This window comes from Branchiostoma floridae, chromosome 11, assembly GCF_000003815.2.
Source record: "Branchiostoma floridae strain S238N-H82 chromosome 11, Bfl_VNyyK, whole genome shotgun sequence".
In the NCBI taxonomy this organism is placed as follows: Eukaryota; Metazoa; Chordata; class Leptocardii; order Amphioxiformes; family Branchiostomatidae; genus Branchiostoma; species Branchiostoma floridae.
The window spans coordinates 10577137-10604955 of NC_049989.1; the positions used below are offsets into that span (position 1 = coordinate 10577137).

General features: G+C 40.3%; 2 protein-coding genes and 1 long non-coding RNA gene across 4 annotated transcripts in view; 2 read left to right on the forward strand and 1 right to left on the reverse strand.

Moving 5' to 3' along the window:
* LOC118425935 (T-box transcription factor TBX1-like) overlaps nucleotides 1–9307 on the forward strand; it is a 32377-nt gene extending 23070 nt beyond the window's left edge. Inside the window, exons 6-8 of one of the 2 annotated variants that reach the window (XM_035835104.1) lie at nucleotides 2523–2561; nucleotides 3902–4032; nucleotides 7903–9304. In XM_035835104.1, the coding sequence (XP_035690997.1) occupies nucleotides 2523–2561; nucleotides 3902–4032; nucleotides 7903–8213 (481 nt within the window). In that variant the 3' untranslated portion in view covers nucleotides 8214–9304. Of the gene's footprint in view, nucleotides 1–2522; nucleotides 2562–3901; nucleotides 4033–7902 lie in introns of both variants that reach the window. The other variant, XM_035835105.1, reaches the window with a different exon arrangement.
* Nucleotides 5–21222, reverse strand: LOC118425939. Its single transcript, XR_004832344.1, has 3 exons — nucleotides 21059–21222; nucleotides 2609–3999; nucleotides 5–898 (listed from the first exon to the last, which is right to left on the reverse strand). It is a non-coding gene; the product is annotated as an uncharacterized LOC118425939 (long non-coding RNA).
* On the forward strand, nucleotides 18775–20620 carry LOC118425936 (zinc finger CCHC domain-containing protein 24-like). Its single transcript, XM_035835106.1, has 3 exons — nucleotides 18775–18936; nucleotides 19640–19818; nucleotides 20229–20620. The coding sequence occupies exons 2-3, from the start codon at nucleotides 19648–19650 to the stop codon at nucleotides 20349–20351; spliced, it is 294 nt and encodes a 97-aa protein (XP_035690999.1). The 5' UTR covers nucleotides 18775–18936; nucleotides 19640–19647; the 3' UTR covers nucleotides 20352–20620.
* Nucleotides 21223–27819: the final 6597 nt, after the last annotated feature.

The following is a 27819-nucleotide window of genomic DNA, read 5'->3' on the forward strand; positions in this document are numbered from 1 at the left end:
GAGTAGACTCTACCCCGCCCACCGGCGTCCTGGGGCACAATTAGCGAACTGTCGCCCAGCTCGCTATTTGTGTACCAACTTGGCATTAAGTTCTATAGCTTCCATATGGCACGTCTTTATAGACGGGAGCCGAAGAGTTGGAGACGGATATCACCTTGCAGGGCTGCCGCCCGGGTTGGCGCGGTGTCGGCCGGCACACGATGACAGAAAGGGTTACGCCAGCCTCCGGGCAATTTTCCCCATTCCTCTAGAAATGTACCGTGAAATTGTAGGATGCCGACAGTTTCCAAAACACAGAATCTTAACTGAACCCGAACTGAACTGGTCCAAAGCGTTTTGCTGTGGCATTAAATCTTCTATTGCCTAGAAGTTGGGTAGCGAGTAAGCAGAAAAAATAGACTTCTACTATTGAGCAGCTTGCATGCTTCAGTCGCTAGTAGCGAGTTTCCCATTGGAAAACCAAAATAATACATCTAAAATATTTTTTTCTGAGAATCTATCGGCTATTTCTGTATATACAATAAATTCAAAAACCATTTGCCCACCCGTCAGGTGAAATAATAATGTTTCGCTTCATAAACTCGGTCGTTGTTGTCTCAAGCAATACAACATAGACAACTAGCAATTCCTCGTTGTGGATTTAAGACCAAAATCTTTTCAACAAGAAATAGAAACAGTACTTGGGTGGCACTATTCTTGGACAAGACGTGTCTTTGGGGATGAAGAAAGCCTTGAGGAGTCTTCGCCAACGTCGATGAACCGTTTTGAACCTTCTTGAAGTCGTCTGACGACTGTTAGTTTGTGTGGCCCTCTCCGTGGGATCCAGATGTGTTAAACGTCGTCATTCGGGGCTTCTTCAACATTGTACAAGGACGGAGTTGGCCAGCGACCCAAACCACTGAAACAGACAAACGGTGACCGCTCTATGTTCCGAAATCTCCATGTTCCGAAATCTCCATGTTCCGAAATCTCTATGTTCCGAAATCTCCATGTTCCGAAATCTCTATGTTCCGAAATCTCTATGTTCCGAAATCTCTATGTTCCGAAATGTCTATATAAATGGTTCCTGCAGCCTGTGATATATTATATTCCGATATGCTACATGTATGCAGGCGGCAGTCGAAGTGAGCGATCGTTGGGGAGGAACAGCCTACATGTATCTAACACGGACCTTGGCAGCGTTTCATATTCTTAGATCAAATATCTTTGCCTTTTATTCTCATTTTATACAATTTGGGTGGACGAACTCCAACTCCATCGTAGTGTCAGACGAATTTTCGTCAAACTTGGGAAGCGCCATTTAGTGACCTGTAATGACCTCGCACCACCTTGATAGCATCGTATCGAAAATTTTTGACGAAGAATAAAAATATACTCTCATATTCATCAAAAATATATATTGATAACAAGTTACATAAACCAATAAATACATATAATGATGTATGCATACAAAGTAAACATTATTTTGAAATATACATATGCATACAAAGTAAACATTATTTTGAAATATACCTGCGATTATTCGCATTATACACGAGACCAGATAAATTGCGGTTAGAAAATTGTGCGTGTTTAGAAATGAAGACAATTTTCCGCTGAAATTTGCGATCGAGTTCAGATTCTGTTTCAGATAAACAGTTCAAAACCTCTCCATTGGCACAAGAGGGGAGTATTAGAAGAAGGTACATGATAAAACCAGAATTTGAATGTTTTCAGCACGGGGGACCACGCACGTGCACGCGACCGTCGGAATCGGGTCGGCGTTCAGGAAGGGTATCGGAACCTTAGTTTGTGGGCATGAGCTTAGTACGAGTTACTATAGACTTAAATACCATTCACGTTATATGTACATGATTATATATTTCGGAACATAGAGATTTCGGAACATAGAGATTTCGGAACATAGAGATTTCGGAACATAGACATGTAACCCAGACAAACATGTTCCTCTGTGACCAGAAAAACAGCAAACGTAGGACATAAAAGTAGTAGTATTTTTAGTGTAGTATGAGGCAGATACGAGGCAATAGAACCTTTACGTCATCAAAAAAGACAATGAGTTATTCCGGGTTTGGTTCATACTTTCTTTTGCATTACCAGTTCTGTTCAAGAAGAATACGTTCAAGAAAAATACTCTCCTATATATTCGAAAAAAAAAAATTCATTGAATATTTTTCTATGAAGACCATCGCAAACATCTTTCATTGATGTGCTAGGGGAATTTAAGACTAAACACAACTAATTAAAGAAGAGTGATATTACCTTTAAGATATTTATTAGTATATAGTATTTTAAAAATGTACATATGCAGACCGAGGACCAAATCTACCTGTCATATTTATCTTTTATCTCCCAAATGATATTTTTTTATGAATTGTAGTATTTTTTTAATGAAATGTTGCAATTACAGAAAACCTGTTAAAACCCTGATATACAATACCGCATCAAGTATGACGATAACCTACACTGAAGGACTGACAACCAAATTTATTTTCGGTGAAAAAGTTTCCGTTTCTTTTCAGGCGAACGTTGACGTTCCACGGTAGAAACGAGAGTGACAGGTAGATATGAATGCTCTGTGATTATCTCCTTAGCCTGGTAACCATACCATCGGGAGCTCCTCGGTAGGTCGTCGGTGCTGTGAGTGTTGTCCGCCCGCTCAGTTCAGAAGCACACACCGGTGAATCCTTACGGGGTTGGTTTCAACACTTTTAAGGCCAACTGGAAAGATTGTCAGACACAAAACAAGACCAGTGCGTAGTAGAACTGGGGCCCGCAAACACTCCTAAACAAAGCGATTGGAAATGGTTACCAGGCTATTATGTTTAAAACTAACGGTATTAATTATGTCCTCAAAGCAAATAACTGCATCTCCCATTGTAAATCTACTATCGTCATTGCTGTTAAAGGATGTAATCAGGTCTAATACTCTGTCTAATGTTGCAGTGATATAATACGTGTGGGTCTTCGTTGTACCTTGCTAATCATTGTGTTTTTACACTATCATATGTCATGTGTGGTATTATTGGATATAACATACATCTATGTGCATCTTACAGGTGATATGTGAAACTGCATCTGTATTGATATGAAATTGGTCTAGATTTGCAATGTCACATTTGCAAACAAAAACTGTAGACAAGCATTTCCTTGATTGAATTTTCATGACATAGACTTTCCTCCATTCGACATTAGCGCCTTGTCTGTCCTCACTAACTGCCCCCCTCCCCTGTGAGGGATGAATCCTGATAAAAGCGTCCCTGTTTCCTACTCCCTCTGACCCACTACCCCAAAGCTAACCTACAGAAACTAAAAACAATAGTTTCTTTTATCTTAGTCTGGCGTTAAAATGCGTGTAAATATACAAAAGATAATGGATTAAAACACAATTACATAAATCATATGACGTATCTTTTGGCGTTCAATGATATCTTACCCACAAGCATTTCATCTCTAACAGTTATTTTTAAATATAAATTAATTGGCTTTAGTAACGTAACGAAGGTAATAAGTGCTATTAAGCTGCCGATTTTTAAATCGTGCAGCGTTGCACTTTGTGTCAAGCCAGTCCCTAACTCAATACCACTCTCTTGGTCTCCAAATGTTATCTGGAACCCTCTCCCAACTATAGAGTCTGTGATCACTTATCAGCTGAGCGACTAACAATAATATGTCACAAATAAATAAAGACCGACTCTCACATATTGTATGTTTGGTGTCGTTTGATTCAAATACTTTTACGCCGTGCGTCTTATTCCAACTATGGAATCACACAAATCCTCTCTGGTCACTCAAAGGTTGCTCAGCAATCGCCAGTATCTTGTGGAACGGTAATGTTACTTTTTTACGGGATATATTTTCATCTCTGATGATGTATTTTCCCCCTGATGTTCCCCTGCAGTGTTGTTGAGGTGCTGACACAGATCCCACCCTCCCAGCGACCGAGGAACCACCACCGCCCCTCCTCACTACAGCTGGTGGGGGTCACGCGCACGCGCACTGTGGGGCAGATGAACACAAGTCAGGATCAAGGTGAGGCCGTTACCCCAGACCCACAGAATGTCAAAATCATGTGTGATAAAGAGGCGAGAATGATGTTTCAAGAGAGCCACACCTCGAGCACGTTAATTAAACTAAGGACACAACCCACCGTACGTACAATTTGTCCGTACGTTTTTCGGGAGGCCACGTCCGCCACGTATTTCTGAAAACGTTCAGGCTGTACAGGGCAGGTGCGTCGCCCGTACTTGCACGTACGGGGGGCGAATCCGCAGCCTGATGGCACGCAAAGTTTTGCCTTGAACGTATAAGTTTTCTCGTATAAGCGTGCTCCAAAATCCGTCGGATTCCCTACAAGTTCGTACGAAGGCGGTACTTACCGCTCACGGATCCCAAAGAGATTTCCCATGTTTTTGCACGTAGACAGCACGTATTTGTACGTACGACGGGTTGTGCCCTTAGCTTTAAAGATCCTACCGCACTTATCAAAAAGAAAATTAGAGGGGGCCCATCCCAGTGTGAATGAATCAAACATTACTCACCCTCTACTTTTACGTCTAAGAGTGGTTTGCGTTTACCAGTTATGAGTAATTAATGAATAGACGAACATATATATATATTCCTCAAAGAACTCTTAATGATCTCCAAGGTGTTACAATGATCTCATTGACAGATGATTCATGACTGCCCATCGATGGCTGAAACATTTTCATCCTTCGATTTTGTCAATTAGTAAAGTACAGAACAAGTAACCGTAGGAAACATACTCTGTGACGTAATTGTGGTTTATATCGGTTGTGTTGTTTTCTGTGGTGTGTACCACAGTGTTTATATTGCATACGGAACACATCACAATATACCGAAGAACGTAGGGGTGATGAAACGTGCATCATTGCGCAACTGCGTGCAGAGGACATGCTAAACTACACACGAATGTGGGAAATTGAACATTAGATATACAGATGCGAACACTCATCACATCGTACAAAAACAACACTCTGTCGTCGGAGGCTACCCTCAGTCACAGAGTAGTATTGAAAAAGAACCCCATAAGTATTTCACATAGGCACAGAGTACTAGAATTCTTGTTTCCTTCTACGTCTTAGTGATTTACTAGTAAATACTATAGGAAGCTGGTGACCCCGTCTCTGTATCAGTCTCCGGACATTCCAGAGGAGGTGAGATAGTGGCGGTATCAACCTCAGATTAAACCACTCAAAAAACAATCAAACTCCGTGTTTACCGTCCGCGGTACTGCCAAATACAAGTCTATACCATAAACACATTTCGTGACACGAATCGACGATAATGTATTATTCCGAGTGACAAATTAAGAAAATAGCTCATTTACCTGGCTGCACGATTCCACGGTTAGAAAAACAATCAAATGTCATGTTTACTGTGGTACTGCCAAATGCAAGACTATTACAAAAACATATTGACATTCATTTTACCAAATAAATCAACAATGCTCTCTTCCAAGCAAAATGAGAAAAGTTCATTTGCATAGTGTTTTGAATGCATATTCCGACGGTTCAACAGGTATTCATAAAATTCCAACGAGGAAATGTTACTTTTATATCATCCACAATTGTAGTAGTTCTATATCTATCTTGACTGAAGCTTAAACCTGAGATAATAACAAATCCACGGGTCATTGTAAGCTATGAAAGGAATCTTCCAGTCTGTTCTTTATGGTCCCTACTTACATCTTGAATAGTGTTCCACATTCAAGTAAGATAAACAAAAATGTGAGATACCAATTAGCTATTTTGTCAGCAACTGGGGTGTTTTTGCCTGGACGAATGTATGTCTATAAAAGTTAAACCGTACAATGAGTAACATTCTTGAGAGTTCAGCCCTATTTGTTTGATAGGATACATGTATCTCAGATATGCAATAAAAAGCAACCCAAGGCTGTAGATTTTCTTAACTTATCTTTTGCCTTGATTTAAACAAACATTGGTAACTAGGCTATGTAAGCTGGTGTCACTCATACGGCGGGGACATCTGTGCTGAAGTCAACATAAGACTTCGTGGAATAGATAACTGTTATCATTATTAGATTGAGGAAAAAATGAATTTGAATTACATCTTTTGATAATGAAAGTAAACAGTGACAATCAAATTTTCAGACATTTTTCAAAATATCTTATGAACGCCTATAGTGCATACTAGTTTTCTTTTGCCAACTGGGTGAGACATTAAAATATATTACTTTATAACAAATGAACAATGCTTTGGTTGACATCATTACATTCCTAATCTTTAGGCCTTATATGCATGTTCAGTCCCACGATCTTTGCAACGGAAATGAGACCATAAATCATTGAGATCATTGGAAGACGTTGGGGACTATGTTAATATTCCTGAAATATGATGCAGAGATCATTTTAAGACCTTATAGATCATGGAAGGACCGTCAAATGACATTGGAGATCAGCAAAAGATGAACAAAAGACATTGAAGATCCTTGAAAGATCATCAAAGATCATGGAGCTCATTGAAAGTTTGTCAAATGACCTTAGAGATCATTTAAAGATCGTCAAAAGACCTTGATGATTATTGAAAGATCATCAAATGACCTTGAAGATTATTGAAAGATCGTCAAATGACCTTGAAGATCATCTAACTGTCATTCAGAGATCATTGGAAGACCCCAGAGATCAATTAACCATAGAGAGACGTATAAAAAATTGTAGAAGCTCAGCGGTCTCGATCAGTTGTGTGCAATCCTCACTGAATAACTCAAGCTAGAATCTAAGCTATACCTCTTCTCCGCTCCATACGCGGACATAAGGTGGAACAAAGTTGAATCTACTTATCTCTGAGCATGACACAATGTTTTAGTGATGCTACGGATGTGGTACGACCTTTTATCACTATACAATTGAACTCAGGCTACGATATTGGTCAAGGCCGGGTGAGGTCGGCAGGGCGAGGGGTGTATGCATTGGTTAGCCTCGTCACGACTGTGGAAACAGCTGGCACAACGTTTATCACTGCCACCTGATTGACGACCGCAGCGGTCCACATAAAATTTGAGTTATGGCAAAAGGTTGGGGGAGGTCGCATCGTTTCTTCGCCACTGTCAAATATTTCAGTTGGCGTCGTGTCATTAATTTGACGACGACTTAGTTAATGCAGCCGGGCTCTTGTTGACAACACGCGTGACGTGTGTCTGTGTGTGTGTGTGCCACACATGTGCGGGATGCACTATTTGCATGGTACTGGGTGATATAGTGTTCACTTCCTAAAAGTAACAACATTCACTATTCCCTGACCGGGTACGTGGCACTACTAAAATACCCTGATACAAACCATCGCCATAAACACAGAATTTTTCATTCTCGTGTCAAAGACAGGAAGAAATATAAAAAAAGCTGATTATCACTTTTGTGGATTATCATTAGATATATCTTTACATTTCTAGCTACTCACTCTCTGGTGTCAACACTATGATGGGAAGGCTGAAGTGAAAAAAAATCATGTCGCCCAGAACCAAACAAAACTACATTGTTCGCTGCCATTATCAATAATATATAAATAAACGTCAATGATTATCATAGATAAGAGAAAACATATTTGTCTACGTTTTGTGTATTTGTTGTCTTCCAAATCATAGTTTTTAGTTTACTAAAACTTTTAGTTCAGTTTTTAGTTACATCATATTCCAATAAAAGTTACCCCAACGCAGCTTTTAATCAATCATTTTCTACAAATGCAATAAAAACAGTTTATTGCCCCATCCTAATATTCCAGTAGCTTGCACGCAGAGTGAGCAACAATAGCCGAGATTCGAAATCAGGACATCTTGGTCCAGAGACAGGGTCACTAACTAAAGGACTCCGAGACACGTGTACTGTGTATCTAATATCTTCCCACTTCTTTGCGTCCCCACAGAACGAAGAGACCGACAGGAGGATACGTCACAACAGTGCCAGAGCTCTCCCATCGTGTCCCGGGTCCTCAGCCCCAACCTCGCCGGAGGGGGGATGCACGTTAACCTGCAGCGCCCTGAACAGACTGCGCTTGCGCACACCAGCCTTCCCGACAACTCCTACAAGTACCACTACAACGGCTACATGGCTGCGAAAACGCGACCCACGCCGTACCCGCTCCCCAGTATGAGACCAACAGGCTATCATCCTGTCAATAACAGTCTATACGCGCCCTGCACCAGAAGTTCGCCTTACGATTTGGATCCGCGGTGAAATCTTGTCTCAAAGACTCTCATGTAGCAAATTGTAGCAAACGTCCATTAGTTGAAGCTCTAATCATGTCCGTTGAAATTCAAACTTGAGTCGTGACTTTCATTTTTATATCTCCATCTCAGACAAAAACCTTAGATTTTACAAGAAAGAGTATTTTACAGACGTGGTAGATATTGTACAGTATTTGTTGCTAAGACGATCATCGGTAAGTTGCATAAATGATTCAAATACATGTACAAGCATCATTGTGTACGTACTGGACTTGTCACAACGAATCATTGTAGACTCTCCAAGCAGAGGTCAGGCTTCGGCTGATTTTTTAACGTGTATTAGTCGTTTTTATCGGGCTTTCTACTTTGAGTTGTATCTTGTATTGTCAAATCCCATTGTCTGGCCGACGTCAAGAAACATGACAAAGTAGAAAGCCCGATACAAACGACTATAAAATATGTTTTAAAAAAAGTCGGAGCCTAACCTCTGCTTGGAGAGCAACGTTGTAGGATTTGTGATAAGCAACAAAAGTGTACAAAACAACATTCTTTGGTCTGATGCCAGTTTTAAACAAAAAGTCTGATGTCCAGAAAGTTTCTACAACCTAGATGTAAATTTATAGTTTTGACCAGTAACAAAACTGTTCCGCAATCCTCACATGTGTTTGTAAATATGAGAACCTATTAATCTTTTATATCGTTTCTTTGATTGTTGCTTTTTCTATGAAACACGATTTTTTACGTTCTTTTATGGTTACGTTTCGAGAGTTCGGGCTACTGATATCTTTTATAAATATGTACAGAAACCAGTCGTCCTACTGTAGTTAGATAAAGATATATGCTGTTAGACTACGTTTTTGTAGATGAAGTATCAAATGTGTAGAGTACGCTGAAAAAGGTTGCAGAGGTAACTGATTGGACACACTGTGTCAGTCACCATGACAGTCACGTGACCTATCTACTGCGCAGACTCAGAATGACCATAAGACTTGTGTGTCGAATCCGTTCGGTTCAGGTTGCTTACAGAGACTCAGAGTTCCGTATCTTCACATGTTATTGTAACTCTATTTTTGGAACTATTAAAAGTATAAGTTATCCAAACCGTGGCCAGTCTTCTTTCCTTTCTTTCTTTCTTATTATATAGTCCCAAACTCAAAAATTATTTGTTTGAATGTTGGTAATTACCGATGAGACAATGTAGAGAACATATTTTCTGATAGATAAGGTCATGTCGATTATACGGTTGACATCTTCTGGAAACCTCACAACTTATGCAAGTGTGAAAACCAAAAAGGTCGAAAACAATTGCAACGCGCGGTCCGGATAGTGCTTGGATGGGGGACCAACCAAGGACGTCCGGATTGCTGTAGCCTCACGAAGTTTTCCACGAAATCGTCTTCCGGGAGGGACGTAAAACGGGGGTCCCGTGCTCGAGGAGGTGCCTCGACCACGTTAAACAGTCTCATTACTCATACTTGGGGTACCTACTGGCTGGCAAAATACACCAGATGATTATTATTATTATAAAATCTAGGTGGTCAGGAAGGTTGATCAAATGACTGAACGCACAAACTACATGTAGAATATCCAGAATAGTATTATAGACACTGAATGTTTGTTCGTTCACATCTCTTGTGCCTGTGGAATTGCCATTCTATGACATTTTATTGCACGTTACGGCATGTATCTGCTCATTGTGCTGCAATTTTTGCAGCTGCTTTGTACGATTTAGAATATGCTGGAAGCATTTTTATTTTGGAAATGAAAATTGATGCGCTCGAGTGTCATCCATACAAGCAAAGAAACATTATCTTAGTGATAAAGAAAGACCGCTGTATATATTGATAATTTGAATGCTAGGGTAAGTTCTTTTACTTAGTTTCAAATTTTTTTTTTTAAATTTCGATTCTTGATGTGGTGTCTGTATACAATGTACTACAACTCAGTATCATGGATGAATTAGTAAGTTTTACTTTTGAAAGTCGAACACATTGAAAGTCGTTGACGTATGATAAAGAACTGCATGCATCAGTCATAAACTGGCAGGTGTCGCCTGCCAGGTGAGCACCCACCAATTTTCCACCAGATCGTCCGGTGCAGCACACAATAACACCACCCACCAATGTTCGCCTCCCTCCCAATTTGCCAGTAGCAGTATAAATTGCCCCCATCGCGTGTGGCGACCCTCGCGTCTGTCCACACTGCGTTTCGTCACAGTAGCACGTTTACGTTAGGGCGGTCGGTCTTCCTCTCCGGTGTTGAAAATCCACTCAGCGAGCGGATTTGGGCTTTATTGCCTCGCGATCTTAATTAATCCAATTAGCGAGTAGAAAAAAAAAGGTCCGTTGAGTGTCTGAGTTCCCCCGCGTAGCGGTAGTCTGTACCAGACTGACTAGAGGGTGTGCATGATCTTTCCGAGAGGCATAGGCAGGCTCTTTTAATTTCCAGTAGTTCGTAGGAAAGCTATGTTATTTTACGTAATTTGAAGTAGGGGGGGGGGGGGGGGGTTAGCGTAAAACGTAGCCAGTGCATTTACGTAAAGCGTAATAAAAATTTCACGTAAAGCGAAAGCGTAATGGAGCCTATAAATGTCCAGTAAATCGTAATCTGGTCTACGCTGGCTGTGATAGGGTGAATTTTGCTAGAAGAGGAGTTGGCCGGAGAGGAAACTTTAACCTTGGTGTGACTGTGGAGTGTGGACTTCACGCATTTTTTGCCGAAATCTACGATCCCCGCACCCCCGTAGGAAGGCCTGGTAGAGGCTACGCCTGTAAGGCGGTCCGGAATGGTAGCCAGACCGCCTAGATCATCACCAGATGGACCGCGTTGAGAAAAATCGGGCTAAAGTTCCCCGAATTCCTCTGGACGGAAAAGCGGCAGCGCAGGGAGGTGATCCATCATCCTTACATAAATATACTGTCGCCGGGCTCGATAATTATAGGGAGGCAGGAGGGGATAATGAGGCGAGAGCTCGGCGGGCGGGTCGCGGGGGAATCCCGCCGGGGTATCGTCTTCGCGCCCCCTGACCCCGGGGTGGGCTCCCGTTACGGTAGCGTGCACTGAGGAGGATTAATGCGAATCTGGTGGATAAACAAAAGGGTCGGTTTGGCGGATCCGATTCAGGCAGGTATTTAATTACCATAAATGTCGCCACAGACGCTACACTTAGAGGGGATATGTATAGTGCCCTTTTTATAGTCTCTACCAGATCTTCAACACGATGAAGGCGGCTGCAAAATCCGAAAGAAGAACTTTAGAAGAACTTCCTATAACGCTTGCTACAGGAAGAAAGATTTTTCAGGGGAGTTGGAAACTGGAAGGTTTTAATTTGACTGGCCTTCGAAGACGGAAAAGTCATGTACTTGGTCAACTATTTCCCTTTTTTGCCTTTGCTCCTGACCCTGAAAGAAGGCCTGGTAGAGGCTACTACATGTATTTTTTTTATGTCAAACATTAATAAAAACAAATATTGCATCGCACTCTAAAATCTTATTCTGTAGAAAGACATTTTTGCTTGAGTGCGGCACCAGAGTGTACTGTATGTCATTTTTGTTGTAATAAAAACAATACATTTTAATACATAACGACGAAAGGGGAAGAAAGGTCCAGCAAGTTGTATTTTGACTTTGGGGTACGATCTTTGAAGCATGAAGAATGTACTAGGGATTAATCCGTACTCATTGTCCTTTAACTAGATACTTCAAACTTTATTGTTGGTATGTGAAAAAAGGAAATGGTTTAAAGTACATCGTATAAAGTTTTCCATAAGAAAAGGCCGGGAAAGATAGGTCTTTCGAAAAGTGAAAGACAGGTCTTCAAGGTCTTCTTCGTGGCACCTCTGACGAGGATGAACTGAACTGAAGGTCTTTAATTTCCGTTATTGACCATACGAATTTCTATATTTGGACCGTGTTGCTTTTGCTCACTCTCGGCCATGGGGTTCAGAGCTAGCGCTAATGCGTAGAAGTTATATTTTGGCGTACGATCTTTGACGCATAAAGAAAGGAGAATTCACGCGATAGGGTCAAATCTACAGCCGAAAACAGCGTTTCACACCACCGAAGTCAATCTATTGGTATTCTGGGACCTTCTGGGAGACAGACAAGCTCATGTGGCTGTTTTGAGAATGGTGAAACGCCCGACATCGCTTTCCGCGTTAAGATACAACTTTCCTGTCTCAGTGGATCATGTGATATGGACACACACACGAATTTAATGCGCCTGCACCGTGCCAAGTGTGGTAGACTGAAACATTTCAATCCGTAGCCAGCGATAGTTGAAATTAAACACCTCCGGAACGGCTGTTGGGTCGGGGTGCAACGCTGGCCAGAAATTAGCGGGAACACGAGAGAAAATGTTGCACGCGCTTGCTAAGACCCTGAAATCGGTGAAAACCCCGCGATGACAGATTATTGACAGGGGCTGGAGTTAAACGCTGCCCCCCTGCGAGGGCGGACCGCACATGTGGAGAGAACTCCTTCGGCGGACCACCGCAGTCAGGCCGCAAGTGAACCTCAAAGACTACGGTGAAATGTCAAGACCTGGAAAGGAAATTGAACACTAAAACAAGTACATGCACTCGAAAGCCGATGAGAAAGTATTCGAGCAGTTATAAGAATGAAAACAAAAATCATAATTATCAATCGGAGACTGAAGTGCAAAGATGTAATAAAAATTGAAGCCATTACATTTTCAAGCTCAATGGAAACTTCCGTTGTCGTGCGATCGTTTTTTGTTTCATTGCAATTAAAAACGGTGCTCCTATCGTACGTTAGTTTTCGTGCATTACTGTTTAAATCATAAGACAAGGAGGCCAGTAAATTACCAAACAGCACAAAATGCCAAAGTGTTGCCATGCATGCTAATGTGTAAAGCTGCAGTATCTACGCGGAGACGCTAGATGGCACTGTAAGTCAGTATGACCACCGAAGTTGCTTTTCCCCAAACAAAAAACAATATGAGATATTTTTGGCCGATAGCATGATATGGTTAGCAACAGCCTTATTACACAATTTGGCAAAATTGCGAACTATCCCAAAGGTACTCAAAAGCTAGCTATTCAGGTATATGTTTTCTTACGTCTAAAACAATGTTCCCGTCAACGGTCAAAGAAATCAGTATACATATGCTGCAATTACCTATCTGGGTAAGGAGCGCTCCCGGTGCCAGCCATATGAGGAGGACAGGCCGGGGAGAGTAGGCCGGGGAGAGGGGGCCAGACTGTACCATTGTACGTGTAGGGGGGAAAGCACAGTAGTATTGCAATCACATCTGTGTCCTCTAAAACAAATTTCTGGCTAGCTATGGCCCGTTTTGGAAGCTAAAATATGACATTTCTTGGATTACCACATACTTATGCTATGGCAAAGTCGGGACTCTTAGTTAAACAAAAAACAACAAAATTATATAAACCTCTAACAGCGACACCTACCGGAGTGAGTGTCCTTTCTTACTGTCTTGCAAAATCCTACATTTTTACCGAACTGAAAGCCTCATCGACATTAAACTAAACATAGAAGTTTGTCCAAACTCATTTCAAGTGTACTAAAATGTCAACGCGTCGTACTTCAAGTGACAAATTTAACAGAGAGCAAGGCGTAATAACGTCAGAGTGCCATAAAGTTGACATATGCGGTCATATGGAAGCCAGAGCGGGTTTCAACCATTTTAATCGCATTAATAGCTTCATCGACAATAAACTAAACATACAACTTCAACCAAACTCTTTTCAATTACACCGGTGTGTCTACGCTACGTACTCAAAGTGACAAATTTAACAGACATTAATGCGTAATGACGTCAGGGTACAATAAAGTTGACATATGCGGTCAGAAGGAAGTCAGGCCGGGTTTTCCATGCTATTGACCTAATTGAAAATTCATATACAATACACTAAACATACAACTTCAACCAACCCCCTTCTGTTTACACCGGAGTGTCTCCGCTACGTATTACTAGTCTCAAATTTAACAGACATCGAGGCGTAATGACGTCAGAGTGCCATAAAATTGACATATGCGGTCAGAAGAAAGTCAGGGCGGGTTTTCCACTGTTTTGACCTAATTCAAAAAGTCATAGACAATAAACTAAACATAAAACTTCGACCAAACTCTTTTAAAGTACACCGGCGTGTCTACGCCACGTACTCAAGGTGACAAATTTAACAGACATCAATGCGTAATGACGTCGGGGTACCATAAAGTTGACAAGGAAATCATGGCGGGTTTTCCACTGTTCTGACCTAATTCAAAAAGTCATAGAGTGATAGACAATAAACTAAACATAAAACTTCGACCAAACTCTTTTTCATTACACCGGTGTGTCTACGCTACGTATTCAAAGTGACAAATTTAACAGACATCAATTCATGTACGTAAGAGTGCCATAAAGTTGGCATATGCGGTCAGAAGAAAGTCGGGGCGGGTTTTCCACTGTTTTGACCTAATTCAAAAAGTGATAGACAATAAACTAAACATAAAACTTCGACCAAACTCTTTTAAAGTACACCGGCGTGTCTACGCCACGTACTCAAGGTGACAAATTTAACAGACATCAATGCGTAATGACGTCAGGGTACCATAAAGTTGACATATGCGCTCAGAAGGAAGTCAGGGCGGGTTTTCCACTGTTTTGACCTAGTTCATAAAGCCATAAAGCCATAGACAATAAACGTATTACTAGTCTCAAATTTAACAGACATCAATGCGTAATGACGTCAGGGTACCATAAAGTTGACATATGCGCTCAGAAGGAAGTCAGGCCGGATTTTCCACTGTTTTGACCTTATTTAAAAAGTGATAGACAATAAACTAAACATAAAATTTCGACCAAACTCTTTCCATTTATACTGGGGTGTCTACGCAACGTACTCAAAATGACAAATGGTCAATTTTATGGTATCCTGACGTCATTACGCATTGATGTCTGTTAAATTTGTCACTTTGAGTACGTAGCGTCAACACACCGGTGTAAATGGAAAGAGTTTGGTCGAAGTTGTCTGTTTACTTTATTGTCAATGACCCTTTCAATTAGGTCAGAACAGTGGAAAACCCGCCATGATTTCCTTGTCAACTTTATGGTACCCTGACGTCATTACGCATTGATGTCTGTTAAATTTGTCACTTTGAGTACGTAGCGTCAACACACCGGTGTAAATGGTAAGAGTTTGGTCGAAGTTGTATGTTTACTTTATTGTCAATGACCCTTTCAATTAGGTCAAATCAGTGGAAAACACGCCATGATTTCCTTGTCAACTTTATGGTACCCTGACGTCATTACGTACTTGTATTGATGTCTGTTAAATTTGTCACTTTGAGGACGTAGCGTAGACATACCGGTGTAATGAAAAAGAGTTTGGTCGAAGTTGTATGTTTAGTTTATTGTCTATGGCTTTATGAACTAGGTCAAAACAGTGGAAAATCCGGCCTGACTTCCTTCTGAGCGCATATGTCAACTTTATGGTACCCTGACGTCATTACGCATTGATGTCTGTTAAATTTGTCACTTTGAGTACGTTGCGTAGACACACCGGTATAAATGGAAAGAGTTTGGTCGAAATTTTATGTTTAGTTTATTGTCTATCACTTTTTAAATAAGGTCAAAACAGTGGAAAATCCGGCCTGACTTCCTTCTGAGCGCATATGTCAGCTTTATGGTACCCTGACGTCATTACGCATTGATGTCTGTTAAATTTGTCACTTTGAGTACGTTGCGTAGACACACCGGTATAAATGGAAAGAGTTTGGTCGAAATTTTATGTTTAGTTTATTGTCTATCACTTTTTAAATAAGGTCAAAACAGTGGAAAATCCGGCCTGACTTCCTTCTGAGCGCATATGTCAGCTTTATGGTACCCTGACGTCATTACGCATTGATGTCTGTTAAATTTGTCACTTTGAGTACGTTGCGTAGACACACCGGTATAAATGGAAAGAGTTTGGTCGAAATTTTATGTTTAGTTTATTGTCTATCACTTTTTAAATAAGGTCAAAACAGTGGAAAACCCGGCCTGACTTCCTTCTGAGCGCATATGTCAACTTTATGGTACCCTGACGTCATTACGTACATGTATTGATGTCTGTTAAATTTGTCACCTTGAGTACGTGGCGTAGACACGCCGGTGTACTTTAAAAGAGTTTGGTCGAAGTTTTATGTTTAGTTTATTGTCTATGACTTTTTGAATTAGGTCAAAACAGTGGAAAACCCGCCCCGACTTTCTTCTGACCGCATATGTCAACTTTATGGCACTCTTACGTACATGTATTGATGTCTGTTAAATTTGTCACTTTGAATACGTAGCGTAGACACACCGGTGTAATGAAAAAGAGTTTGGTCGAAGTTTTATGTTTAGTTTATTGTCTATCACTCTATGACTTTTTGAATTAGGTCAGAACAGTGGAAAACCCGCCATGATTTCCTTGTCAACTTTATGGTACCCCGACGTCATTACGCATTGATGTCTGTTAAATTTGTCACCTTGAGTACGTGGCGTAGACACGCCGGTGTACTTTAAAAGAGTTTGGTCGAAGTTTTATGTTTAGTTTATTGTCTATGACTTTTTGAATTAGGTCAAAACAGTGGGAAACCCGCCCTGACTTTCTTCTGACCGCATATGTCAATTTTATGGCACTCTGACGTCATTACGCCTCGATGTCTGTTAAATTTGAGACTAGTAATACGTAGCGGAGACACTCCGGTGTAAACAGAAGGGGGTTGGTTGAAGTTGTATGTTCAGTGTATTGTATATGAATTTTCAATTAGGTCAATAGCATGGAAAACCCGGCCTGACTTCCTTCTGACCGCATATGTCACATTTATTGTACCCTGACGTCATTACGCATTGATGTCTGTTAAATTTGTCACTTTGAGTACGTAGCGTAGACACACCGGTGTAATTGAAAAGAGTTTGGTTGAAGTTGTATGTTTAGTTTATTGTCGATGAAGCTATAAATGCGATTAAAATGGTTGAAACCCGCTCTGGCTTCCATATGACCGCATATGTCAACTTTATGGCACTCTGACGTTATTACGCCTTGCTGTCTGTTAAATTTGTCACTTGAAGTACGACGCGTTGACATTTTAGTACACTTGAAATGAGTTTGGACAAACTTCTATGTTTAGTTTAATGTCGATGAGGCTTTTAGTTCGGTAAAAAAAAATGTAGGATTTTGCAAGACAGTAAGAAAGGACACTCACTCCGGTAGGTGTCGCTGTTAGAGGTTTATATAATTTTGTTGTTTTTTTGTTTAACTACGAGTCCCGACTTTGCCATAGCATAAGTATGTGGTAATCCAAGAAATGTCATATTTTAGCTTCCAAAACGGGCCATAGCTAGCCAGAAATGTGTTTGAGAGGACATAGAAGTGATTGCAATAATGCTGTACTTTCTCCCCTACAGGTACAATGGTACAGTCTGGCCCCCTCTCCCCGGCCTGTCCTCCCCATATGGCTCGCACCGGGAGCGCTCCTTACCCCACTCGGTCCGCTTCATATTGCTTTATACATAACCCGTAGGTTTGACCATATCTATGGGGATCACAAGGGGGCGCTGCTGCACATGCAATTCTAATACCAGATGATTTATGAATGCTTTTTTGGTCTAGATTGTGACTTCATGCCACATATAGGCAACAAAAGAAACCATAATGTAGGCGACACAATGAAACTATATACATGGAAACTCAACTATTAAACTTTGTGACGTTATGAAACTAGGTAACGCAACGAAACTAGGAGCGGGCTAGAAATATATCAAGTATCTCTTTATCAGGAAGAATTTCTGAAAACTTAGAAGGCACCAACTGAATCCTAATAATAATCAGTTTAGTTGAGAAAGTGCGACGTTAAGTTTGTTCAATTGCATTAATTTACTGAATTAGTCCTAGGTAATGAAGATTAAGACTGTGTGTAAAACTGAAACATTCTCATTCTCTTACTGTAGTCGTATTGCCGTCATCTGGAACAATTTACCACTAGATATTCGCCAACATATGTATTCTAACCTAACTCTACAGTCAGTTAAAAAATTCTTGGTTTCATATTATAGATCCCGATTAAGCGACAAATTTATTGTTGATAACTTATGTACCTGGATAACCACATGCAGATGCTCATTATGCATAGCGACATAGTTTGATCTCCCATTATTCTGTTATGCCTTGCTATTCTCTCATTTTCATTGTATGTATTATTGTATGTATTTAATGTCAGGCTTGTTTTTATCCTAAGTTTGTATATCTTTTGGGGAGTCGGCCTCGTAGAGGAACTTGATTTCTGTTGCCGACTCCCCCCAGATTGTACACAATCTGAGAAGTGGAATAAATAAATAAAAAAAATAAACCAAACATAAAAAATGGCCAGGAAAACTTTGGGAAAGTTTTTACTCTTCTACTAAGTCAGCGGCAAATAGACATTGTTTCGAGCCATTTTGTTAAAGCGTTACCCATTTTCATTTGTCTATTGAAATGCATGCACGTGCGAACGTGTGTTGTGGATTTTAAAGGGATGGTCATAGTTTCTATCGTGACGTGGCGAAACCACCAAGTCGAAATGCGCATGCGCCACAAGTGAAACATATTTTTGTAGTGACGTTCTGAAACCAAGGCCAAATAGGATTCTAGAAGATTCTAGCACAGAAGATCCTACAACAGAGGGCTGAGCAGACACTTTCTGAAGCCTCTGTGATCAGTTGTAGCCGAGCAGACAATACAGTCACTTACAGTTGAGTTTAAGCAGGTAAGTAGTCAACTGAATAATCTAGTTATTGATCCATAAATAAAGTCAATGTCACTGAATGTATACGTACTTCGTACATTTAGTTGGGCACAGGTTACTATGTTTGGAAGTACATTATGTTTGACTTGGTATGCTGCCTTGTCACTGTTCTATTGGTTCCTTTTTATGCAAAATACAAATAGCTGTCTTTTAAGAAGGCTTTTGAGCAAGCTAAGCTTGAATATCGTCACGGAAACTTTATTATCCATGTCTTATACAAAAGGAAACATCCCGGAAGTGCTATAAGCGCAACTGACGCATGATTGAATATCATGATTCATGATGTTTGTAACAGTTCATTTTTTTACATAGAGCACTTCGAAACAAAAGACCAAAAGACAAAGAACAAAATACTAAGTCTCTGATGAAACATACATGAGCAGATACTACATTTATCTTCTCAAATTGTTGTTCTGATCCAAATAATTATGCTTTCCCAACAAGTGGTCTGAATCCTGATGTGCATGAGAGACCTCTAGCGATTTGATGATGATCTGCAGGGCTATTATAAAGGGGTAGCACGTACTTGTGACTACACATGACCTGACCATGAAAAAATCAATTCTAGATACAAACAATCCTCGATAACATCAATATACCTTAAGCCATGGCCACAGTTGTACAGTTACCGCTTAGATTGATCTTCTTATTTTTCTTCTTATAGATTGAAAAATGGCAAGCAGGGGCGGAGGAAAGGGTCTGACGCCGTACCAGGGAAAACGCCGCTGTTTCGGCGAGTTTTCCTGCCCGAAGTGTGACCGGACCTGGGTGTCTGCCAACAGTTGGGCGGATATGGGACAGGAATGTCAGACCTGCAAGATCAACGTCTATCCGCACTCACAGGTATTTAATTTATTCATTTATTCAAAATGCAACAGCACATTACACAGACCTGTAGGCAACATTAGCTGATTACATAGGTCTCTAAATAACATTACATAACAATGGTGCAATACAATTTCACATAATACGGCATATATATAATAGTTTCATAGAAACACGAGATGAAATGCTACGTAAATACGGAAACTTGAGACTAAAAACATTCTACGGGAGGTCAGAGGTCGCGATTGACAATGTTTATGGTGAACTACTCTTGCAATTAGTATAGTTATCGTAAGACAACAGCAAGTAGATATCATGGATGGCATTCTCTTCTGGCTCCAAGTTTGATCCGAGAGGGCGAAAAAAGATAAACAACAAGATGGTTAAAATTTTCTTGCTGTGCCCTAACGTTTGTTTTAATTTCCCAGAAAAAACTGGAGAAACCAGAGGGACTCGACGAGGTGATTGACACCTCGAAGAACCATCCGCAGCACCTGTGTGAGAAATGCAAGAAGCTTGGACGCAACTGCCGAGGCGGCAACTACTACTGACTGCAGTTTGGAGCAAATCAGCTAGATGGACAAATAAAACACCACCGCGTCCCACCTTTCGTGCTTGCAGTGTTGTGAACATTTTGTAGGAATTTTGGTTCGCGCAAAATAACTTTTGAACTTACATTATGCTCCTGCAGTTTAAAAGTTTAATTGTAATCTTTATTTTCATTTCTCTGATCAAATTGTTTTGAAGCATGTGCTGATTAACCCCGCAGTTTGACATTATCATTTGCATTTTTGTAACCATTAAACTCTATGTTAAAGCCTCACTACATGTTTCATGTGTCTCACGTTTTTACTGATAGTTGGAATAAGCCTTCTCACAGATCTCTAGAGATCAGAACATATGGTCGGTGACAGGAATTCTAGGTAATATGTTAAACGTAAAGGCCACGAAATTGAAAACAGTCCTTGTCTCAACCATTGTTTCGATTTGAATAACGTCCAGACGGGTTTTGTTTTCTTTTCGGAACCTTTACCATTGACATATCATCTATAGTTCCTGTCGCCACACATGCGTTCTGAACTCTGTAAAATGGCTTATTGCATTCTGCTAGGCTTATCTACAAGTATCATCAGGTGGCCCCCCTCCCACTAATATGTTCTATAGTCAATTCTTTCGCAATAAGTTGAAATTGCACATAACAGTCATACTTGAAGATGACATATGAAGGGGAGATATCTTACAAATAAATTAAACCTACCTTGAATCTTGTCCTCCTGCACAATCTGCCGCGGGGCGTATTTCTTCTGAAGTGAATGCTGACCGGTGTGTGCTGGCGGCGGCCATGTTGGAAAACAAAACTCAAATCTTCCTGATGACTAACTTCTACTCAAATAATTCACTAAGCAGAAAAAAGTAGCGATAAAATCCAGCAGAGAATATTTTTTTATAAAAAAACGATATTTGCCGCTCAAAACTATAATTACTGATATATATTTCAGCCATCTGTGATCATAAGTGGCTCAACCTTCCAAAACCTATACGAATTTGTAGCTCAGAATGTCCTGCTACTTTTATAGAGTTGAGGAAATTGCATTGAAATAACAATTAGCACCACACTCAAGGTCGCAGGTTTGCTGCAGACGATTTTCCTGTGCGGGAAAAAAGCGAGTATTTTACTAGACACGTTGGCGGCGTCTCTGCGTTCTACATTAGATTTGTACTACCATTGACTCTTGGATGGGATCGTGAATATCATGCAAAACGTACAAGTGAGTCTAAAAAGACAACAAACCACCCAAACCATTTGATATGACAAATCTGGTAATCATTTAAATCTTCCAGTCTTTTTTTAGTGATGGACTGCCATATGAAATTTCAACAAAGGGGGTGACTTTTAAAAAAATACGAATATTTTAGGGTCGTTGATCAAAATAACTACAGCCTTTGTCATCATGTAGCAACGAGGCAAGATAAAACAAGAACTTTAGGAAAGTTCTGAATACATTCTAATTCGGGTATCCGGTCGTCAAACCCTTGAGTTGCTTCACTTTCAACAATTCCTCGTGCCTTCCATCAAACGCCTTTTAAAAACTATTTGTCGCGATTCTTCGATTCTTAATGGGGGAAAATCAAACTTTGACAATGCTAACCTGGACCCCTAAGGTCAAGAATAAAGTACGTCTTGCGCTTATTACTTCGTGGAAAGCTAAGACCCCTGTGGTTAAGTGTAGTTTCTTGTTTCAGATTGTGCAACTTCAATAACGACCTTTACGAAATACATGTCATCTCAACGCCGTATGCGGTGCGAATTTGCAAGCTTTGATAACGTATTCGTACTACAACGACCTACGTGTAGTTATTTGTAAAAAATCCGAATGAAAGGAAACATCTCGAAAAGTGAAGACTTCACACAGGTATTCACCAAATCCAAGCTTCCAACGTCTTCTTCAAATGTCAGAAGAGGCACAAACTAACTGAAAACTTAAGATTGAGGCACAATCCGCTGTACGTGCAATTTGTCCGTACGTTTTTGTGTGTGTGTGTGTGGGAGGGGGGGGGGGGGGGCTCACGCCCGACCCGTATTTCTGAAAACGTTCAGGCTGTACAGGGCAGGCGCGTGGCCCGTACTGGCACGTACAGCGAATCCACAGCCCGATGGCACACAATGTTTTGCCTGCACGTAAAGTTCTACGGCGTGTCTGCGTGCTCCAAAATCCGTCGGATTCCCTACGAGTTCGTACGGAGGCGGTATTTACCACTTACGGGTTCCATAAGATTGACCACGTTTTGGCACGTATTTGCACGTACGGCGGGTTGTGCCCCTGGCTTAAGCAAACAGCTGACGCAAGTTGACATTGTCTACATTTGACAGTGATTTCTGATCTGATTATATGGATGACATTCGGTCGTTTTCAAAAAGTTTTCAACCATAATCGAAATCGTACAAAGCATATCATATTTTCCCCATTTTGAGCGTCAACTGCGCACTCAACTGTGACTCTTTCAAAGTTGTGACAATACTTATTTTCTAAATGCCCAAAGGGCCAAAAGATAAAGCAAGCTGTTCAAACGGAGATTATATAAATGAATGAACTTTGTTGCACGACATTCGTACATGGGACAATGTAAGGCAACAGTGTAATAAATCAATGTAGGCCATAACACATGTCTAAGGTTTATGTTTTGACCTTATAACGTCAATATCCTTTTTGGTACTTTCCCTTTTCAAGTTATATAAAACTATATGTATATTCCATTCAGTCAGCGCTACCAGAAATAGCCTATTAGGTAATTGCCACAATTCTTGAAACATCCAACGATTGGGGGAAAATAGCAATTTATGTAAAATATAGCGACCTCAGTGGTTAAGTGGATTTAAGTGATACGACCTTCTTGGCTCTAACAGTTAAAGCGTTCTTATCGAGCGTAATCTTGCTATCTTCACGTGACCTCTACGGTTTACAAGAAAGTATTACATAAGGGGGGGGGGGGGTAACCTTATTTCATAACACACAAGCATGCAGTCAATTTGGATGTAAAGAAGTGCTCTAAACGCCGGATAAAAGTTGAATTGCGGGGTATTATGATAATTCTACGCATATTCATTTCCTTTATCGTGGCTGAAAATAATTGAAGATAGATATTACTTGAAAATGCTATGGCGTCGTGTGTGGCGTAACTGGTACAGCGTTCGGCTCGGAATCTAGAGGTCCCGAGTTCGATACCCGCCGTGCCCCCGCCGTTGTGCCCTTTTGAAAGGCACATAGCACGACTTTCGTCACTTCACCGATGTGTAAAAATTGGTGCCTGACGTCGGTCGGGGATTTAAAAGAAAAGTCTAGCTTTAGCTTCTGTCCGCACTGTGTATGTGACACTGATAGATATAAGTTGCTAACTTGAGGGCAGTGCCTCTGTCTGTCCAAAAAGCAAAAATAGAAAGAAAAAACAACAACTTGATCTTAGATGCCACAAACTGTGTAAAACTTAAGCTAACATGATTAGACCTTGTCTGCGCTAAGCTCTCGCCTTCTGCGTCTTATAAGTCACCTTAAATCGCGCACGACACTTACCGATTTTTTTGGCAAAATAATCCTTTTAAGAGATAACCGTGTGAATTTTGGTAAAGACCCTGGGGTGATATATATATAACATGACAAATAACAGTGCTATGGAAAAGAGCCCCGTTATTTATTCTATGACCACTTTTCAACACGAAAGACGTGTCTTTTGTGTATAAAAAAGTCAAAGTCAAAAGATAATGAATGGTACAGAATCCTAAAATTACAGAATGTACCATGGACGTTGCATGTCAGCTAATTAATGGACTAATAAAGTATCCAAGTGTATTACGTCCACGGATGTACATACAGATTACTTACTTAATATTTTACTTATGTCAAAGTAAGGAAGTAGTAAGTGTATTGAAAGCACGTAAAGAAGATCTTGAAAAGGATTTATTCATCTATTTATCTACTAGTGCGATGTTTTTATGTGTGTGATATGTAGTATGTCTTATATACACACAACATGTAGTATGGTTTACCATAGGCCACTTATCGCCTGCAATAAAGAATAAAGAAAGAAAAAAAAAAACTTGACAAAACCAAATGCACAAGTCGTCATGAATTATGCCATGAAAGACTCTCCTTCTACAAGACGTTTAAGTGAAAAAGACGTTAACTCCTCGTCATACGTCTTACCTTCCTGTATGAATCCTCTAACAAAGTATCTTCTCTTTAAGGTTAAGTAAGGAGGCGCCACGGGTGAGACTGACGGGATTCTACGACACTAAGGCGTAAGCAAACGAAGATTCTGGTAAAGACTGACAACATAAGAAGCTTTAGGATCGCTTAAGTTTTTTACGCTTTGGCTGGCAATTGCCTATGGCCTACATTTGTCATATGACGGTGTCATACAGGTCCTTGAGAAGTCTTAAGGCAGAATCTTAAGACGGCGTCAGAAGTACGTCAAACGCACTAAGTCTGGCAAGCTGCCTTTTCATTTGTGTAAAGATGCCACATGCATCGTGAAGGGCTTCTTAAATTACTGTTTTTTCGCACCGGTGTCTAACGCAAGACACTCAATGGTGCGTGGACAGCAATCGTGCTAATGCATACATGTTTGCGTTCTGCAAAAGTAAATAGTAACTTTACACCTCCATACGTTTCCATGGAAAACAAGAAAAGCTAGTATCAAGCTGTCAAGCTACACTACCGGAGGCAATACTTATTGACTAGTTATCTTAACTAAGGTGATGAAAATAATCCTTGTCTTTGTAGGTGCATTCATAATGTCTTATCAGGAAACTGTCAGACAACCTAGTAGAATCAGAAATTCTACGCAAATCCTTGGCAAATCATTCTAATGTGACTTTTTTGATTTGAATATTTTGAAGCTATATTTCAATCACTGCAAAATCAACACGGCCGGGCGAGTGAAAAAAATAAAATTTAGGCAAAAAAATGTTGCCTTCATTATGAAATCTAAGTGGTCAGACAAGTTCAACAAATGTTGAGTACGCAGAATGTGGTAATACCAAATAATACACTGTTTTCAAGAAAATTATTTTCAACTTTATACACACACTAGAAGAAATTTTAAACTTCATTTAGAGTTGTACGCCAGACATGTGTATATTATGGTATGATGTTCATTACTTTGATTTTGTATTTCGTATCAGCTGTTATCAGTTTACATGTGCTGTTGTGTAGCACAGTGAAACCTGTCCGAGCAACCACCTGGCGCAGGTAACCACCTGCCATCAGAAAACACATTGAAACAGTCCCGTCCATTTTTACACTGTTAAGACCCCCTCCCAAGCAGCCACCTGTCTTCCCCAACCAGCAACCACTTTTTTACAGACCTTAAGGGGCATTCAACCTGCCCATGTTAACCAAAATTGATTAACAGCAGCTAGCAGCCATTTTACCTGCAGAATTATGTGGGCACAGTTTCCCTGGACTTTGAGACTTCTTTAATTTCCTTATGTAAACGAATATCAGTCAAGCATATTAACAATGTTCACCATGCAAAATGATTATCAGTGAGAATTTTGACATACTGGTAGGAAAATTGAAAGCACTTGTTTGGGCTGTTCAAGTAAACAGACAAAACAAATAATGTTTGATTGTTAGACAAACTCAGTTCTGATTATTAAACAATGGTTTCTTGAAGTTTGTTTACATAACAGCATGGAGATTAAAAACTGTGTGCATCTCTTATGGATGTTTCCTGGGAACTAACTGAAAGTTGTATATCATGCAAACTGTATCATTTATTATTTTTTTCGCCACCGTCCAACGCTTAGCATAGACGGAGGATGACATAGGTTATCTGGTACATACGACCCGTTGCTACACGTGTATCAAACGTCACGTCCATGAAGCTTCAGTAGAGGGGTCCATTTTATGAACAGGGGTGCAGGAGTCAGCCAAAAAGCCTGTAAGTCAACTATTTCAGTCTTGATTGAAGCACTCAATCTGTAATTTCTAACACAAAAATTGGACTCATCCAAATTTTCGACTGAGTCTTTGTCAAGGAAAGAACAATCCACTGCTGTCGTGACGTCACGTTATGCAGATAGAACACGTGACTCAGTAAGCAGCGGATCATACGTTGCAGGAAGTCTATGGCGCCCACCGTCTCTGTTATCTTAAAGTTTAGTTTTTCACAACATTTTGCTACTGTACGTTCCTATTCTATTATCCCAATAACCGACGCGTAAAATAAGACTTTGTACTTTTCCACTGCTCGGCATGTACATGTGTATGGAATAACAAATGGAGGTACACGCGCGGTATCTAAGAACAGAGAACAAAGTAATATTTACCGCAGAGAGCAAAGTAATGTTTTCCTTTTCAAGTTCAACCTTTACATCCACCACAACGACCCTATTACCATTACGTCCAGATGCGCCCAATCTTATCGTTAACAGCGTAGTCCATAAACCAGCAGGGAAGCCCCTTACCTTCTCACTATGTATTTCTACTCACGAATGCTGTCTAACTTCAGAAATAAAGTACCTTATTCTTCCGCTTTGAAAAGTGCAGTAATTGGTGGCAAAACTTTCCGGATTAACTACAATACAATCCATCGGAAGACTGTGGCTAAGTAAAGTATGCGTTAGATAAAAATGGCAGAGGTGAATTTGGATTATGACAGAAAGGGCACAAGGTTTACACCCCACCTCGTTAGCATAGTCTGCAGTCTGTCTGGCAGAATGAAAAATCTATGTCGTTATAGAGCAAGTTTATCAGGCTACAGACCTACAGTTTAGGGTAATGTGGTGTTATGAATCCCTCGTTTTTCATGCTTAAAGTAGGTAGTAGGATTGTGAGTTTTATGAGAGGAAAGGGGCATGTAGGGTGACGGATTTTTTTTTTCATCCGGATTGTAACTTGACGAATGTATTACTGTAAATGCATTTAAGTTCGCGGGGATTTAATTTCGCGGTAGCGGGGAAAATGACTTTTCGCGGTGGATTTAATTTCGCGGTAACACCATCGACTGCGATCTAATACCTTTATAGAAAAATGTTCGCGGTGGATTTAAGTTCGCGGTAAAGTGGTCGCCGCGAAAACCGCGAACATTAATCCACCGCGAACATTTCTGCATTTACAGTATATGGATGGATGATATTCTATGGTTCAAAATCAGTATTTTGCCATACTTTGTTTGTGCTTTATGAATAAGATATCACACACAAAGACACAAAAACGTATACACATACGTACAGCATACAAACGGACTATCACATGCAACACACACACTCAAAATGGGTGCAAAACCGCACAAAACGCAATTTACAAATTCTAAAACTATTTTTCCTATGTGCGCCAAGTTTCATAGGTGAGTGTACTTTCATTACTTAACATCATTTCGCTATTTCTGTTTTATACATTCTTTTTATTATTGTACATTAGTTTTTAAATTGTATTCCATTATTAACATTTTTAACTAGAGTTCGGGGACCTCATACCTCCATGAAATATTTATTGCTTTTTTGTGGATGGTATGTAT

Coding starts and splice junctions, on each gene's coding strand:
- LOC118425936 (XM_035835106.1), top strand. CDS start 19,648: ATGGCAAGCAGGGGCGGAGGAAAGGGTCTGACGCCGTACCAGGGAAAA. Junction 19,819..20,228: donor ACGTCTATCCGCACTCACAG/GTATTTAATTTA, acceptor TTAATTTCCCAG/AAAAAACTGGAGAAACCAGA.